The following is a 17,167-nucleotide window of genomic DNA, read 5'->3' on the forward strand; positions in this document are numbered from 1 at the left end:
AAACAAAACAAAACCCAAAAAAAAAAACCAAAAAAAACACTTGCAGCCAAATGTACCTAATGGAGGAGGTGCATGTCAGCATCACATGGGAAGCTTTTCGAAATCCCCACGCCAGAGCTGAATCAGGTTCACAGATTGGGCCCAGGTCTTTATGGCATGGCACAGTTTAGAGTGGGGCTTTTATTTATGTCCTTGGGTGTGAAGCAATGGGCCAGTGTGAGAGGCAGGCAGATGTACCATGAACTAGAAGGCAAGGCCAAGCATAGCCATCGCCAGAGAGAGAGATAAGCAATCTCTCTACTACTACACCCAACTCTCTTTCTACTACTCTCTGAGAGTGTAGACTAGGAAAGAAAGGTAAATATTTATAGAGAAGCATCTTGGGACAAAGAAGGTAAGGTGTGCTCCCCAAGAAGCATAAATCTGAAGGATAATATCAGCTGTTGATTCTTTGCTCCCACTGAGCACACAGTGATAGAACACTGGGGTTCAACACCAGGTTCCTGCCCTCAAGCAGCTTGCGGCCTGATGGGGCAGGGAGATAAGACATTGCATGTGTGTAACTACAACACAAGGTTGTTTTATTTTAGAGGGGACAAGCAGAATCCCATGACAACCCAGAGAGTGTCCTAATTTTTGCAGATTGGGGAGGGTGTCCTGGAGAAGCTGGCCTGTCAGCTAGAACATGTTCCAGGCCCAGGTGACAGCATGACAAATGCCTAGAGGTAGGGTATTGGGGAGATAGGTGTCTGGAAGAAGGCCAGTGGTGTTTTGGGGCTGGATCCCAAGCTGCTGTGGGGAGGAGGCTTAGAGTGAAATAAGAATGAAACAGTTGGCTGGCATCAGATTGTGGAGGCCTTGAAAGCCTTGCTAAAGTGTATGGACTTTATTTGTAAGTAATGAGGAGTCACTAAGGGTTTTGAAGCACCTGGCGTAAGGGCAGAGGACAGCCTGGTGGGGAAAGAGAGGAGCAGTGGGGAGATGCCAAGGAAGTGCGGCCCTGTTTCAGGGATGAAACCATGGGCGTGCAATAGCAAGAATGAGTCAGCTCTGAAAGCCACTAGACAGGCGTAGTCCTTTGGACCTGGCTGTGGAAGTTGAGGGAAAGAAAACACAGGCCTCCAAGAGGACTTGAGGTTTGGAGTGTGGGTGGGTAGGGGGAAGCTAGCACCATCTACCAAATAGGAGGAGGACACTTTAGGTGCAAAGTGATACATCTGAAATCAGCTCACTATCCACCTGGGAAGGATGAGATGTTGGAAGAGTCCACCCTAGATGCCTTCACCAAGGTGGGTGTTCATCAAGGTAGGTGAGCCTTTGGGGTTGGGTTGTTGGCCCCTGGAGGGTAGCAACTGTATCTCATTTATCTTTGTATTATCTTAGTGCAGAAGGCAGCACTGATTATATTCATTCCTTCAATCAAATATTTATGAGCTAAATTTTTAAGAGCCAATTCATGGGCTAGGACTTGGATCCAGGATACAGAACATTTCTCCAGTCTAGTTGTGGATTTTTAGAATCCAGATTTCAACATGACCTTGCTTATCTCAGGGTATGGTGACTTTTGTCTTCCAGACAGCCTCATCCAGCAGTACCTGAGGAAAACAGAGCCAGGCGCCTCCAGAGTGAATAAACCAGTTGGGACAACCCTACAGTCAGGCAAGGGAGGCACTGTGTTGTCAGCATCATGCAGTTATCACACACATTGAGCTTTAGACCCTGTAAAGTCTTCAAGGAAGCACCTTTCCCAGAATCCTTTCATGTCTTAGAACCTTCTGAACCAAGCATTGATTAGAAACACACTTCTAAATGAAGGAGCGTGCAAGATGAACTCAGAGTTCAAGAAATGTTTTTCTGGATGGCAATATAAAATTCCCAGGTAGGAAGCCACTTTCCCGCAGATAAGAGGCTGGCAGGACCGACGGTGTAATGAATCATCTTCACTGCACGCCTGCAGTGGAGGTGACGTCCCCAACCTGATGTGTTCTGCAATGCTCCTTCCAGGCCCGCTTCTCCATGACCCCAATTCCAGTCCCCTGTCCACCTGCTCCTGCAGCGCCACAGGCCCCTCAGTAGAAGGAGGCACCCTCATAGGCGAAGGCACCAGGGGAGTGGGGGATTGGGGCTGGGCTGGGTGCCTGCAGCCGGCAGAACCAGAACTGCCGGAGGACCTGTTTCAGGTGTGTGCGGAACTTGACCCCCACGAAGACATAGAGCACCGGGTTAAAGCAGCAGTGGGAGAAGGCGAGGTTGCGGCAGATGAGCAGGGCGTATTCCAGCTGATGTTTGGCCTCGCAGCTCCGGATGATCTGGGTGCGAAACAGTGTCTGCAGAAACAGGGTGAAGTTGTAGGGACCCCAGCTGAGGAAGTAGGCCACCACGATGGCGAAGATGAGCTTGACTGTGCGGTGGCGCCGCTTGGAGCGTGAGCGGAACAGGGTCCTGAGGATCTCCACGTAGCAGAACAGGATAATCCCCAGCGAGAGCAGGAAGAAGAGGTTGTGCTGGTAGACAGAGGTGAGGTACCACGTGAGTTCGGAATAATCACAGCCTGAAGAAAGCACCTTGTGGAAGACGGCGTCGAGGATGGAGGACAGGATGCTGGCTACCCACACAGCCGTGGTCACCAGCACCCGGCAGCGGAGGGTGGGGACGCGCAGGGTGGAGAGGGGGCTCACTACCGACAGGTAGCGGTGGATGGTCATGATGGTCAGGAAGAAGATGCTGCTGTAGAGGCTGATGGAGAAGATCATATTGAGGAGCTTGCAGAGGAAGTCTCCCAGCACCCAGCCCCAGTGGTATGGGGAGATCCACACAGGCAACAGGCAGGCGAACACCAGGTCTGAGAGGCACAGGTTGAGGATGAAGATGTTGGTGAGGGACTCCAGGCTCTCATACTTCACCAGGACCCACAGCACCAGGCTGTTGCCCACTAGGCTGAGGAGAAACACCAGGCAGTACAGGATGGTGGTGGCCAGGGTAGCAAAGGCCCAGGCCTGGTTCTCACACAGCTGGCTCTGAAGGTCATAGTAAAAAAAGGTGGTGGTCTCTGGGTTGCCTGAGGACTCCATCTGGACCAGATGGCAGGGACGTTTAGAGCATCTGAAATGATAGAGACATGGAGTTTAAAGCTATGTGGTGGCTGGGTACAGTGGCTAACACCTGCAATCCTATCACTTTGGAAAGGCCAAAGGGAGAGGATTGCTTGAGCCCAGGAGTTTGAGACCATCCCAGGCAATATAGTGACACCTCTGTCTCTACAAAAAATTTAAAAATTACCTGGGTATGGTGGCACATGCCTATAGTCCCAGCTACTCAGGAAACTGAGGGGTGTGGAAAGATTGCCTGAGCCCAGGAGGGCAAGACTGCAGAGAGCTGTGATCAGGCCACTGCACTCCAACCTAGGTGACAGAGAAAAACCGTTTCAAAAACAAACAAACAAAAAAACCCAAAAAAGATGCCAGATTCTTAGTTAATTCTCTTCTGGATCAGAGAAAAGACCTGGAATGGGAAGGGGATTCTCTGCAGAATGTGTTTTCCCCACAAGAGATAGCTTTGCAGGACCATTTCAAAATATGTCTATTTGTCATGTTGGTATCTTATTGCTACAAAGAGTCTATTTTATCAGGCTTAAGGACTGCTTTAACGTTAATGTTGGTCAGCTGTGCTGAATTACAAAAAGAGGAGCGTATAATGAGGCATGTCTGACCACCTATTCCCATCATGGCCTGAACTAGTGTTTCTTTAGAATGCCCTTCCTTGGCAGAGGAGTCCATTCTGTTAGTTGTGGGGCTTAGAATTATATTTTTAATTTATACAACTTAAATGCCTGTTAAGACAAACAACAAATAACCAATCAACACTTTTCAGAAAAATGAAACAAAATCCAGAGTCTACACATCATAACAATGTTTAGGACACAATCCAGAATTACTCAGCATGTAAAGAAATAGGAAAACGTGACCCACACTCAAAAGAAAAGACAACCAAGCAGCTGCCTGTGAGAGGAGCCACGTGTTGGAATTTGTAAATATGTATCAAAATGTAACCATTATACCTGTTCTCAAGGAAGTAAAGGAAACTATATTCATAATGAATGGAGAGATAGAAAATCTCAGCAGAGAAAGAAAAGTTATATAAAAGACCCAAAAGGAATTGGAAATCAACAAGATATCTAGAAAAGCTTCAATAATTTGGAAATAATTAAAAAAAAAAAAAAAAAACAGCGCTTGTGACGTCATGGCGCCGTGCGTGGCCTCGGCTGCGGCTCAGGGGGCGGGCCCGCGTCGCGGGGGCCTGAGGAGGAAGTGGTGAGATTGTTGCTCCCTCTGCGGCCACTGCTGGTTCTAGGGGCGGAGAGAGGCTGCAGTCTCTGCGGCTGCGTCGCGCTGGCCTACAGTGCCCTCCATGTTCCCTGGCGCCACTGCTCCCCTTCCTAAGGCCGCTGCTGTCTATGGAAGTAATGGAAGGACCCCTTAACCTGGCTCATCAACAGAGCAGACGAGTAGACCGTTTATTAGCTGCAGGCAAATACGAAGAGGCTATTTCTTGTCACAAAAAGGCTGCGGCATATCTTTCTGAAGCCATGAAGCTGACACAGTCTGAGCAGGCTTATCTTTCACTGGAATTGCAAAAGGATAGCCACATGAAACAGCTCCTCCTCATCCAAGAGAGATGGAAAAGGGCCCAGCGTGAGGAAAGATTGAAAGCCTAGCAGAACATAGACAAGGATGTGGCTACCCATATTCAGGCATCTCACAAACCCTCTGCCGAGGATGCGGAGGGCCAGAGCCCCATTTCTCAGTACAGCACTTCCTCAGAGAAACGCTTGCCTGAGATTCAGCGGATCTTTGGCAAGGATCCAGACACACTACTATATTTACTTCAGCAAAAGAGTGAGCCAGCAGAGCTATGTATTGGAAGAAAAGCCCCAGAAGATGATAAATCAATTATAGAGGAGCAGGCAACCAAAATTGCAGATTTGAAGAGGCATGTGGAATTTCTTGTGGCTGAGAATGAAAGATTAAGGAAAGAAAATAACCAAAGGCTGAAAAGGTCAGACTTCTAAAAAGGTCCAGTAGAAAAGGAGCTGGATGTAGGTGCTAATTTTGTAGAAATGTCAGTGTTACGGAGCTTGCGGCCACATTCAGAAACTGCTACAGCCTCCTCAACCTGGCAGAAGTTTGCAGTAAATGCCAGGAAAGCCAAGGACATTCCAATCCCCAATTTTCCTCCCTTGGATTTTCCCCTTATGGAACTTCCCCTTATGGAACTTCCTGAGAATATTCTGAAAGGATTTATTAATAAGTAAAATGGAAGGCCACAGAAGAGGGGAGAAGACGAAATAAAACAGTAATAGTTAATCCGGAAAAAAAAAAATGAAAAGGGAACCACATAGAAGGGGCATCCTGGTCCCGGAAATGCTTAATCTTCTGGTGAACTGTGGGAGAAGAGGCATTGCTAGGACTTGGGAAACAGCCACTGTGAAATGTGTTGTTGCATATCTCATTCACTGACTTGAGCTAATGATTCCAATTTGACAGACACTAAACTCATGGAGGTTCAGTTTCTCCTGATAACAAATCAGATGGCTACCTGGAATAATTTTTTTTAAGCAACAATTATTTTTCTTATCTTCAGGGTTAAAATGTATAAAATATGTTATGTGTAATCTATAATGCCATAAATGATAATGCAAAACCTAAATAATATGGTGGCCTGAGGGGTTGCCTTGTATTTGAAACATGCTTTATATCATGTATTGACTGTATGCGTTTTGTTAATGCCTATTTTGTTTGTTTAAGGTGTGTATCTTACACACCTTATTTGTTAGTTGTAAGATATACACTTTGTTAGTTATGCTTTTTTAAGCAAATGACTAGTTTACATAATTAGGGTGCATTTTAAGTTCTAACTTTATTGTATAATTCATCATTTGAAAATATCAAGGAGGAAATATCCTTTGTTTTTGATGATGCATGAGTGGAAGTAATGCTAGTTGGCAGTATTTGATTGTAAGAAATCAATAAAGTAATTGTGTTTTATTGATAAAAACCCAACTGACTTCTAAAGAATCTGAGTCAAAGAAGAAATCAAAAGGCAAAGTATAAAATATTTTGAACTGATAATAATGAAAATACCACATATCAAAACTCATGAAATGCAACTGAAGCAGTACTTGGAGAGAAATTTATAGCTTTAAATGTTTGTATTAGAAAGAATAAATGTCTACAATCTAAGACTTAAATCAGTGACATAAGCTAGAATTAGAAAAGCTAATTAAACTCAAAAGTAAGTGGAAGGAAGGCATTAATAAAAATAAAAGAAATAAAATAGAAAATGACCAAGATCAAAATTGGTTGTTTAACAACATTTTAATACGTTGATAAAATCAGGCTGCAGTGAGATATAATGGTACCACTGCATTCCAGTCTGGGTGTCAGAGCAAGACCCTGTCTCGAGAGAGAGAGAGAGAGAGAGAGAGAGAGAGAGAGAGAGAGAGAGAGAGAGAGAACCAAAAAATTGATGAAGCCTTATCTAGGTTGAGAACAAAGAGGAAATATGTTACAGATCCTATAGACTTTACAAGAATAACAAATAAATATTATGATCAATTGTGTGTTAAAAAATCCAACAACTTAAGTGAAATGGATGAATTTCTTTTAATATCCAACATATCTAAACCGACATGGGATGATATGGCAAATGTGAATAACCCTACATTTGTTACAGAAATATAATTAACTATAAATCCTTACCACAAAGAAAACGTTAGAACTAGAGGATTTTTCTAGTGATTTTTTAAAAACATTTGGGGAAGAAATAACACCAGTTTTACACAAACTATCAGAAATAAAGGATGGAATATTTTCTAACTCCTTTTATGAGGCCAGAATAACCCTGATACCAAAATTAGACCAACAAATTACAACAAGAGAAAACTACAGAACAATATTCCTCAAGAACATAGAAAAATTCTTAACAAAATATTGGCAGATCAAATCCAGCAATATTTTAAAAGAATAATATAACATGACCAAGTTGAGTTTATCCCAGAAATACGAGATTGTTTTAATACATGAAAATCAATTTAAGTCACTATATCAATAGAATAAAGACAAAAACTATATGATCTTTTCTGATAAATGTAGAAAAGCATTTGACAAAGCTCAACACCCTTTGATGATATAAAGTCTCAGCAAATTAGAAATAAAAGGGATATTGTACATCCTTAAAAATCATTCATTTTTTTGCTGGTTTTTAATTCATTTACTCAAAAATTTCAGAGGCAGTCATGTTCTGGGCCTGGAAGGCTTTGGGGATAAAAAGGAAAATGATGTCAAATCTCAAACCTCTCCAAGTTACATTCAGTGGCCTGGCTCCCTTTTGCTGGTTGTCTCTCCCCCTCCCCATCTCCGTGGCCCACCTGAACTCTAAGGGAGTGAATTTAGCTTTCTGGAGTACAATACAAATTAGATTGAGAAAGACAGCTCTAAATTATACAACCACCAGTAATAACAAGGCCTTAAGTAAAGATATGTAGCCAAATAAACCTCTCTACTTCTTTCAACATAAGAAAAATATTATTTATATGTTAGGTCTACTCCAAGTATGGTTCCCAGATCCATTTTCTTTTCTTTTCTTTTCTTTTTTTTTTTTTTGAGATGGAGTCTTGCTCTGTCCCCCAGGCTGGAGTGCAGTGGTGCACTCTTGGCACTGCAAGCTCTGTCTCCTGGATTCATGCCATTTTCCTACCTCAGCCTCCCCAGTAGCTAGGACTACAGGTGCCCACCACCATACCTGGCTAATTTTTTGTATTTTTAGTAGAGACCGGGTTTCACCGTGTTAGCCAGGATGGTCTCAATCTCCTGACCTCATGATTCACCTGCCTCTGCCTCCCAAAGTGCTAGGATTACAGGTGTGAGCCACTGCGCCCAGCCAATTTTTCTTTGATTTTTTTTTTTTTTTTGACACAGGGTGTTGCCCTGTCACCTATGCTGGAATGCAGTGGTGTGATCACATCTCAACCTCCTGAGCTCAAGTGATCCTCTCACCTTAGCCTCCTGAGTAGCTGGTAGTACAGACGTGTGCTACCACACCTAGCTAATTTTTAGCGGGTATTTTTTGCAGAGATAGGGTCTCATCATGTTAGGTGAGGAACTCCTGGACTTAAGCAATCTGCCCATCTTGGCCTCCCAAAATGCTGGAATTACAGGCATGAGCTACTGCACCCAACCCAGATCAGCTTTTCTGAAGAGAATGCAGATTCTTGGGAAATCCCCACACCAAAGGAATCAGAGCCTCCAGAGGTAGCTCAGGAATCAGCATATTTACTAGGCCTCCAGGTGGTTCTGATGTGCAGCAAAGCTTAAGAACTCCTGATACAGGCTATTACAATTAAAGGAAAACGTACATTTAAAATGTTTGTAAAGGAACTCACCTGAATCTATACCTCTTTACATGCGTCTTGAGGCAGAAGTGGTGCTTCTGTTTCATATTTCACTTAAAGAAACTGAAACACCTGTCCTGCCCAGAAGGCTAGAGGAGGAGGATGGGAGGAGTCCCAGAGGGAACCAGAGAGCCAGAGAGAGACAGGTAGTAAGAAAAGAGGAACAAAGAAGCCAGTCAGGCAGGCAGTTAGGTTGTATCCTTGGTGGAACTCCTTCAAACCAAGAACAGCCTGAAAATCAAGATGCAAGCCCCAGATAAAGGAAAGAGCTTGCATGTTTGAATAGAAACTCCTACTCTGTGAATCTAGATGAACAAATCCCACTCCTTTTTTGAACACATATCCCTCTCCTTGGCGTGCCTTTGTCTCATTTCACACGCTTCCTCCCGACTGGTCCTTACCTTTTACCTATTTTACATATACCTATCTTTTTGTGATTAGCTGCTGGCCAAATTTTCATTTGCATAAAGTGTAATGTCACATCAGCCCCTGATTGGTCCTGGGCCAAGGTCTCAGGCCAAGCCTTCACTTCAACCCCCAATTGGTTCTTTACACTATTGTACCTCTTCCTGAGTAGTGCTTTGTCCAAGCCTACCCATAAACCAATCAGCATGTATTTCCTTATTCTAAGCCTGTAAAAACCTGTGACTCAGCCTTATAGCTATCAACCCTCTTTTGGGTCCCCTCTCTTTGCTGAGAGCTTTTCTATGGCTTATAAATCCAACTCTGCCTTATTCACTCTCCAGTGTCTGTGTGCCTTATTTTTCTTGGTCTTGGGACAAGAACCTGGAGCTCACCAGTGGGGGAATAAAAGAGCTGTAACACTCACTGCCACTCACCAAACAACAGGAGTGAAAAAGCCATAACAGTAGGAAACAGTTTTTCCACATCCTTAATGAGTAAAGATTTTGAGCATCTTTTTGTATGTGTATTGGTCATTTGTGTATCTCTTTGTAGAAGTGTCTATTCAGAACCTTTGCCTTTTAAAAATTTGAGTTATTAGTCTTTTTATTAAATTGTAAGAGTTATTTCTTGGATACTGGATCTTTATCAGAGGTATGATTTAAAAATAATTTATCTCATTCTGTGGGTTCCTTTTTAATCCTCCAACTTTGTTCTTTCTTCTATTCAAGATTGGAGACATATAGATCAATGAAATACAATGGGGAAAGCCATATATCTATGGTCAATTGATTTTTTTTGTTTTGAGACAGGTTCTCACTTTGTTGCCCAGTCTGGAGTGTAGTGGTGTGATCATGGCTCACTGCAGCCTCCATCTCCCAGGCCTAAGTGATTCTCCTACTTCAGCCTCCCGAGTAGCTGGGACTACAAGTGCACGCCAACATGCCTGGCTAATTTTTGTAGAGACAGAGTTTCACCATATTTCCCAGGCTGGTCTTCAACTCCTGGGCTCAAGTGATCTGCTTCCCTCAGCCTCCCAAAGTGCTGGGACTGTCAACTGATTTTTGACAAGGGTCAAAAATCAAGACCATTTACAAGGCCATTCAGTGTTAAAAGAATATTCTTCTCAACAAATGGTGCCGGGCGCGGTGGCTCAAGCCTGTAATCCCAGCACTTTGGGAGGCCGAGGCGGGCGGATCACAAGGTCAGGAGATCGAGACCATCCTGGCTAACATGGTGAAACCCCGTCTCTACTAAAAAATACAAAAAAGCTAGCCGGGCGAGGTGGCGGGCGCCTGTAGTCCCAGCTACTCGGGAGGCTGAGGCAGGAGAATGGCGTAAACTCGGGAGGCGGAGCTTGCAGTGAGCTGAGATCCAGCCACCGCACTCCAGCCTGGGCGACATAACGAGACTCCATCTCAAAAAAAAAAAAAACAAATGGTGCCAGGAAAACTAGATAGTCATATACAAGAAAAAGTTGTACTCTTACCTCACATCATATACAAAAATTAACTCAAAATGGATTAAAGAGTCAAATGCAAGGACTAAAAAACCTGTAACACTTTTGTGTATCAAAGGACACTATCAAGAAATTTAAAAATAATTTTGATGGAAATTGCATTGAATTTATAGATCAATTTGGGGAGTGTTGCCACTTTAACAATATTGAGTCTTCCAATCCGGGAACACTGAAAGTCTTTCCATTTACACAGGTCTTCTTTAGTTTTTTTTTCCACATTATTTTGTGGTTTTCAGTGAGTAGATTTTGTGCACTCTTGGTTAAATTTATTCCTAAGTATTTTTATGCTATTGTAAATGGGAATTGTTTTCTTAATTTCATTTTCAGATTGTTCATTGCTAGTGTATAAAAATACAACTGATTTTTATATATTGATCTTGTACCCTGAGCTTATTTATTAGCTTTAATAGTTTTTCGGGTTTTTTTGGTGGATTCTTTCAGTTTTCTATGTACTATAAAGTCATGATATCTGTATATAGAAATAGTTTCACTTCTTCCTTTCCAATCTGGGTACTTTTCCCCCCTACCACGTTTAGTTGTCCTGGCTGGAACTGCCAGTGCAATGTCAAATAGGAGAGGACAATGGACATCATTGTCTTGTTTCTGATCTTAGGAGAAAAACTTCTAGTCTTTCACTACAAGTATGATGTCAGTTGTGGGTTTTTAATACATGCCTTTTATCAGATTAAGGAAATTCCCCTCTGTTTCTAATTTGTTGAGTGTTTTTATCATGAAATGGTATTGGGTTTTGTTAAATGCTTGTTTTGCATCTCTTGAGTTTATTGTATGGAAATGCCACAGTTTTTTTTATTCCTTCACCTATTGAAGGACATCTTGGTTAATCCTATTTCTTGGAAATTATGAAAAATACTTTATACACTATACACTAAGTATAAAAAGTATTTCATACACTATATGTATTTGAATGCAGGTTTTTGTTTACACATGGTTTTGAGCTCAATTATAACTGGGAGTGTGATTGGATTATATGATAATCATGGCAGTGGTGGGCCATCCAGAGCAGCTGCTACCATCATGCCAGCTGCAGTGGGGAGGCATTAGCAGTGGTGGCAGGAGCAGCGGCAGGAGCGGCAGAGGGGGTGGTGGGATCTCTGTGCTCTGTGTCCCCATACTCTGCATCCCTGAGGCAGCTTACTGCACCACCCCACCCTTGCATGGCCAGGCAGGACCTGCTGTTAGGCCTGAAGCCTCTGCCACAGCCTCAACCTCACTCCCTGCCATGTTCTGGGAGCCTGTGAGTACCTGGCCAAAAGCGTAGCTGGGACTTGCAGGGCTAGCCCTGGGAGTGTCAGGTTCATATGTGTGGGGTTGGCCAGGGCCACCATGCCACCTGCACCTTGCCCAGAACCACTGTGGGGAAAATGCGGAGAGGAGGTGTCGCTGGGGCTGCATGCTCCACAGAGCCAGCAGGAGCTGGGGACAAATGGGAGCCCTGCCCCTTTGAAGTTGGTGGGACATGGAACTCCCCAGGCACAACTGCAGCTGCCAAAGCAATGGCTGTGACTTGGGCACCCCTGTGCTCTTGGGAACTAGGAACAGGCAGGAACCCCGCCCTCCAAGGCACTGCTACAGCCACCCTGCTGTGGCTATGGATCCAGGCATCTCTGCGCTCGCAGGGGCTTGGGAAGTTCCCCCCCGCCCACAGGCTTGGAAGTACCTGCTCCTGCTGCTTGGCTTCTCCCTGCTGTCACTGCCTGCTCTGATCTTGGAGTAAGGTTGGGGCCAAGCTCGGGTGCTGTTGCAACGTGGCCGGGTGTGTGCATGCTTGGGGCAGTGCTGACATGCCAGGCCCTGTCACCTTGGCCCCCTCGGGACTTTGGGCACTGATAAGCACAGGAGGGAGGCTGAGGAGGGGGGGCGCCGAGGGCAGCTCATTGCTGGCCTGCAGGCAATCCTTGGCATGAACAGATTGAGTGCCATAAACAGTGGTGGGAGGCCAACAAGCTCCTGGGCAGCCAGGTCCCTGGTAAAGCCCCACCTTCAAGCTGGGGAAGGCCTGAAGCCAGGTGGCTGAGCTGACAGTCCTATGAACCACAGGGCGACCTTTTGGAGCCTTTCCCTGTGCCGGCCATGGCCGCCCATGGACCAATCAGCATGTACTTTCTCCCCTCTGCTGCCCATGAAAACCCTGTACTCAACCAGATTTGGGAAGAGGATGGAGAGATGACAAAGAGATGATGGGATGACCTGCCTAAGAGAGGCTACCCACTCTAGGGCCTCCTCTCTGCGGAGAGCTGCAGAGACAATGGGATAACCTGCCAGCAGAGAGGAGCTTCCCACTCCAGTGTCTCCTCTCTGGTAGGAGCTGAACACTCATTGCAACACCCTGGCTGCAGAAAAGAGCTAGGCACTGTGGGTCTTCTCTGAGCTGTTCTATTGCTTGACAAAGCTCTTCATCTTGTTCATGCTCCACTTCTCTGCATACTTCATTCTTCTGGTTCGCAGGACAAGAACTTGGGACCCACCAAATGGCGAGGCTAAAAGAACACAAACAGGGCTGAAACATGCCCCCTGCTTGCCACATGGGCAAAGAAGAGAGAAAAGCTGTGGTCCTTTGGGGATCCCAGACCTGGGTGCTCCCCAAGCCAGGACTGTGACTTCCTCTTTGGGACCTTGTGGTTCCTGGCATCTCCAAGCTTCCACGCACCACTGCAGTCCCTTATGCTAGCGGGGGAAGCTGCTTGTGATGCATCTGGTCCAGTCACAGCTTCACAGAGAGCCAGAACCCAGGCTGGCACCTAGAGCTGCCTGCCCCACAGCATAGCTGGCGTGTCTGACTATGCAATGCTGGGCCCCACACTTGCTCACACAGCCCTTGCTGCTTCATGCCTGACTCCCAGTCTCCCTTGGAGGTATAGGATACAGGCTGGTAGTGTGAGCTGAGTGCAGCATGCCAGGCAGGACGAGTCCAGTGGGCCTGAGGAAAACTTGGGCAAAGGCACCACTGGCCACAGGTTTCCAGCCAGAAAAGAGACCCCCCAAAGTTCTTGTAACAATAAGACTATGTTTAGCTTTGTAATAAACTATAAAACTGTCTTCCAAAGTGGCTGGATCATTTTGCATTTCCATCAGCAATGAATGAGCATTCTCATTGCTAGACACCCACATTCACGTTAGCATTTGATGTCAGGTTCTAAAAAATTTATCCATTCTAATACGTGTATAGGGGTATCTCATTGCCATTTTAATTTGTAATTCTATAATGACATATGATGTTGAGCATCTTTTCATATGCAATTTCGAATCTGTCTATTATCTGTGGTGAAGTGTCTGTTTAGATATTTTGTCCTTTTTCTAAATTGGATTGTTTTCTTATCATTGAGTTCTAAGAGTTATTTGTATATTTTGGATATAAGTCCTATATCCAAAATTTTTTCAAATATTTTCTCCCAGTATCTGGCTTGTCTATTCATTCTTTTAACAAGTTTTTTTTTGTAGTGCAAAAGTTTTAAATTGTAATAAAGTCTAATTTATTACTTTTCTTTTACAGTATTGTATCAAAAACTCATCAATTTGGGGTCCTACCTAGGTATCAGAAAAAGAAGATAAAAATTAAAGAAAAACAAAAATAATAAAAACTCATAAAAAATCCAAGTTCATCTAGATTTACTCCAGTGTTACTTGCTAGAAGTTTTGTACATTTGCATTTTGCATTTAGATTTAAGATGCATTTTGAGTTTTTTGTGAAAGGTGTAAGATCTGTGTGTAGATTCCTCTTTTGCATGCACATGTACAATTGTTCTAGCACCACTTGTTGAAAATATCCTTTATCCATTTAATTACCTATGACCCTTTGACAAAAATCAGTTGACTATATTAGTGCAAGTCTATTTCTGGGCTGTCTGTTATGTTCTTCCAGTATTCTTTCACCAGCGTCACACTATCTTGATTACTATAACTTTATATAAAGTCTCAAAGTTTGGTAGTGCTAGGCCCCTGACTTTGTTCTTCTTCAGTTTTTTGTTGATTGTTCTAGGTCTTTTGTCTTTCTAAATAAGCTTTACAATCAGTTTGTTGATATTCACAAAATAAATTGCTGGGTTTTGATGGGGATTGCATTATATCTATAGATCAAGTTAAGAATTGCCATCTTGACAATATTGAGTCTTCTTATCCTTAAATGCGGAATATTGCTCCATTTATTTAGGTCTTCATTGATTTCTTTTATACAGTTTTATAATTTTCCTTAGATAAATTCTGTATCTATTATATTAAATTGATGCCTAGGCATTTAAAATTCTTTGGTGCTAATGTAAATGGTTTTGTTTTCAATTTCAAATTTCAAGTGTTCATTGCTGTTTTTTCTTTTTCTTTTTTTTGACAGAGTCTCACTCTGTTTGTTGCCAGGCTGGAGTGCAGTAGTGTGATCCTGGCTCACTGCAACCTCCGCCTCCTGGGTTCAAGCGATTCTCCTGCTTCAGCCTCTGGAGTACCTGAGATTTCACGTGCTTGCCCCCATGCCCAGCTAATTTTTTTGTATTTTTGGTAGACAGGGTTTCACCATGTTGGTCAGGATGGTCTCGAACTCCTGACTTTGGGTGATCCACCCCCCCCCCCTTGGCCTCCCAAAGTGCTGGGATTACAGTTGTGAGCCACTGCACCTGGCCATTGCTGGTATTTAGAAGAGCAAACGTCTTTTGTATATTAGCTTTGCCTTCTGTAGGCTTGGTATATAAATTTCAGGAGTTTTTTTTGTGCATTCTTTGAGATTTTATACTGTGAGAACCATGTCATCTGCAAACAAAGATATTTTTATCTCTTCTTTCCCAGTCTTTATACCTTTCATTTCCCTTTTTTTGTTTGTTTGTTTTATTGCAACAGCTGGATGTTCAGTACAATGTTGAATAGGAATGGTGACAGAGGACATCCTTGATGTGCTCCTATTCTTAGGGGAAACGCATCCAGTTTCTTACCCTTAAGAATGTTAGTTTTAGGTTTTCTTTAAAAAATTATATAAATATATGGGTACAAGTATATAGTTTTGTCACATGCACATATTGCATATAGGCTCACACCTATAATCCCAGCACTTTGGGAGGCTGAGTTGGGTGGATCATGAGGTCAGGAGTTCAATATCAGCCTGGCCCAGATGGTGAAACCCCGTCTCTACCAAAAATACAAAAAAAATTGGCCAGGTGCGGTGGCGGGTGCCTGTAATCCCAGCTACTCGGGAGGCTGAGGCAGAGAATGGCTTGAACCTGGGAGGCAGAGGTTGCAGTGAGCCGAGATTGTACCAGTGAGACTCCATCTTGGAAGAAAAAAAAAGAAAGAAAGAATTAAATACCACCACCAACTGGGACACATTTCAGATATACAAGTCTGGTTGAAAATTTGAAAATTAATTAATGTAATCCATCACATCAGGAGAGTAAAGGAGAAAAATCATATGATCATATCAATTTAGATACAGAGAAAAGCATTCAACAAAATTCAATACTCACTCGTGATAAACACTCTCAGCAAACTAGAAATATATGAGAACTTCCTCAACATGATAAAAAAAAACATTTTTTTAAAAACCTAAAGCCACAATAAAATATCATCTTACACCAGTCAGAATGGCTATTAGTTAAAAGGTTAAAAATAACAGATGTTGGTGAGGATGTGGGGAAAAGGGAAATCATAAACACTGTTGATGGGAATGTAAATTAGTACAACCTCTATAGAAAATAGTATGGAGATTTCTTAAAGAACTGAAAATAAAGCTACCATTGGATCGTGCAATCCCACTACTAGGTATGTACCCAAAAGGAAAGAAATTATTATATCAAAAAGCACCTGAACTGACATGTTTAATGCAGTACTATTCACAAAGGCAAAGATACGGAATCAACTTAAGTGTCCATCAACAGGTGATCAGATAAAGAAAATGTAGTATATAATCACAACAGAATGCTATTCAGCTGTTAAAAAGAATAAAATCATGTCTTTTGCAGCAACATGGAGAGAATTGGAGGCCATTATCTTAAGTGAAACAAGTGAGACACAAAAAGATAAATATTGCACGTTCTCACTTATAAGTGGTGTAACCTGCATGGACCTAGGGGGACTGAACAAAGGGGGCAAACGTGGGAAGAAAAGACAAAGACAAAAGAGTTTATTTGGAAGAAGGGGTCGGGGCACCTTGCCTCTAGTGGTCAAGGGCCCTGAGCTTTACACAGCCCTCTGTATTATTAGGCAAAAGAGATAGCTAGAAGCGTGGCATGGAAGAAGGGGTCAGCTGCTTGGTCCAGAGGAGGCTTGCAAGACTGCATTCTCTAGATGTCCCAGTAGATAACCTCAAGGAGCTCGGCGCCACGCAGTGACTGCCTTCAGCAAACCTTCTGGCAGTGGGAGCAGTCGTGAGTTTGCCCACATCCTGCATTCATGATAAACAGTTGGCTGTTTGCTCATATAGCCTCCAGTGGAATGCTGAGTTGGTCATGTCCCATGGACCTTCGGCTCCCTTCATATCCCCCTTTCTGTTTACATATTAATTGAAAGAATGTAAGACCAGGCTGAGCGGCTCTCATTTTTTTATTGGCAGTCCATCTGAGTTTACAGACTATAAGCGGAAGACAGAGACAAAACCACAGTATTCCAAGAACTACATATAAGATGTTAGTGTGGTGTTTTAGATAGGTCCAAGGGTTGAGGTTCTCCAGGCCTTGCTGGAATTCGGTCCAGTCTTCTAAAGAAGGCTGAAACTCTTGAGTTTGCCTGTTTAAATCAATAATTTTGTTTTATAATTCACCAATTTCAAAGGTGATGTTGGATGTGAAAGCTCCCTGCAAATG

At 43.3% G+C, this 17,167-nt stretch overlaps 1 protein-coding gene and 1 pseudogene across 2 annotated transcripts; one reads left to right on the top strand and one right to left on the bottom strand.

The window, feature by feature from the left end:
• Window positions 1-5: 5 nt before the first annotated feature.
• Window positions 6-8,764, bottom strand: XCR1 (X-C motif chemokine receptor 1). Of its 2 annotated transcripts, XM_033204772.1 has the most exons (3): window positions 8,441-8,509; window positions 3,280-3,401; window positions 6-3,102 (listed from the first exon to the last, which is right to left on the bottom strand). In XM_033204772.1, exon 3 carries the CDS (start codon window positions 3,069-3,071, stop codon window positions 2,070-2,072), a length of 1,002 nt encoding a protein of 333 aa, XP_033060663.1. In that variant the 5' UTR covers window positions 3,072-3,102; window positions 3,280-3,401; window positions 8,441-8,509; the 3' UTR covers window positions 6-2,069. The 2 variants fall into 2 exon arrangements, with proteins under 2 accessions (XP_033060663.1, XP_033060652.1); XM_033204761.1 differs by lacking the exon at window positions 3,280-3,401 and having other exon boundaries at window positions 8,441-8,764.
• On the top strand, window positions 4,435-5,853 carry LOC117080142 (annotated as a pseudogene).
• Window positions 8,765-17,167: the final 8,403 nt, after the last annotated feature.

The sequence above is a fragment of the Trachypithecus francoisi genome, unplaced genomic scaffold (assembly GCF_009764315.1).
Source record: "Trachypithecus francoisi isolate TF-2019V2 unplaced genomic scaffold, Tfra_2.0 Lachesis_group0, whole genome shotgun sequence".
Lineage (NCBI taxonomy): Eukaryota > Metazoa > Chordata > Mammalia > Primates > Cercopithecidae > Trachypithecus > Trachypithecus francoisi.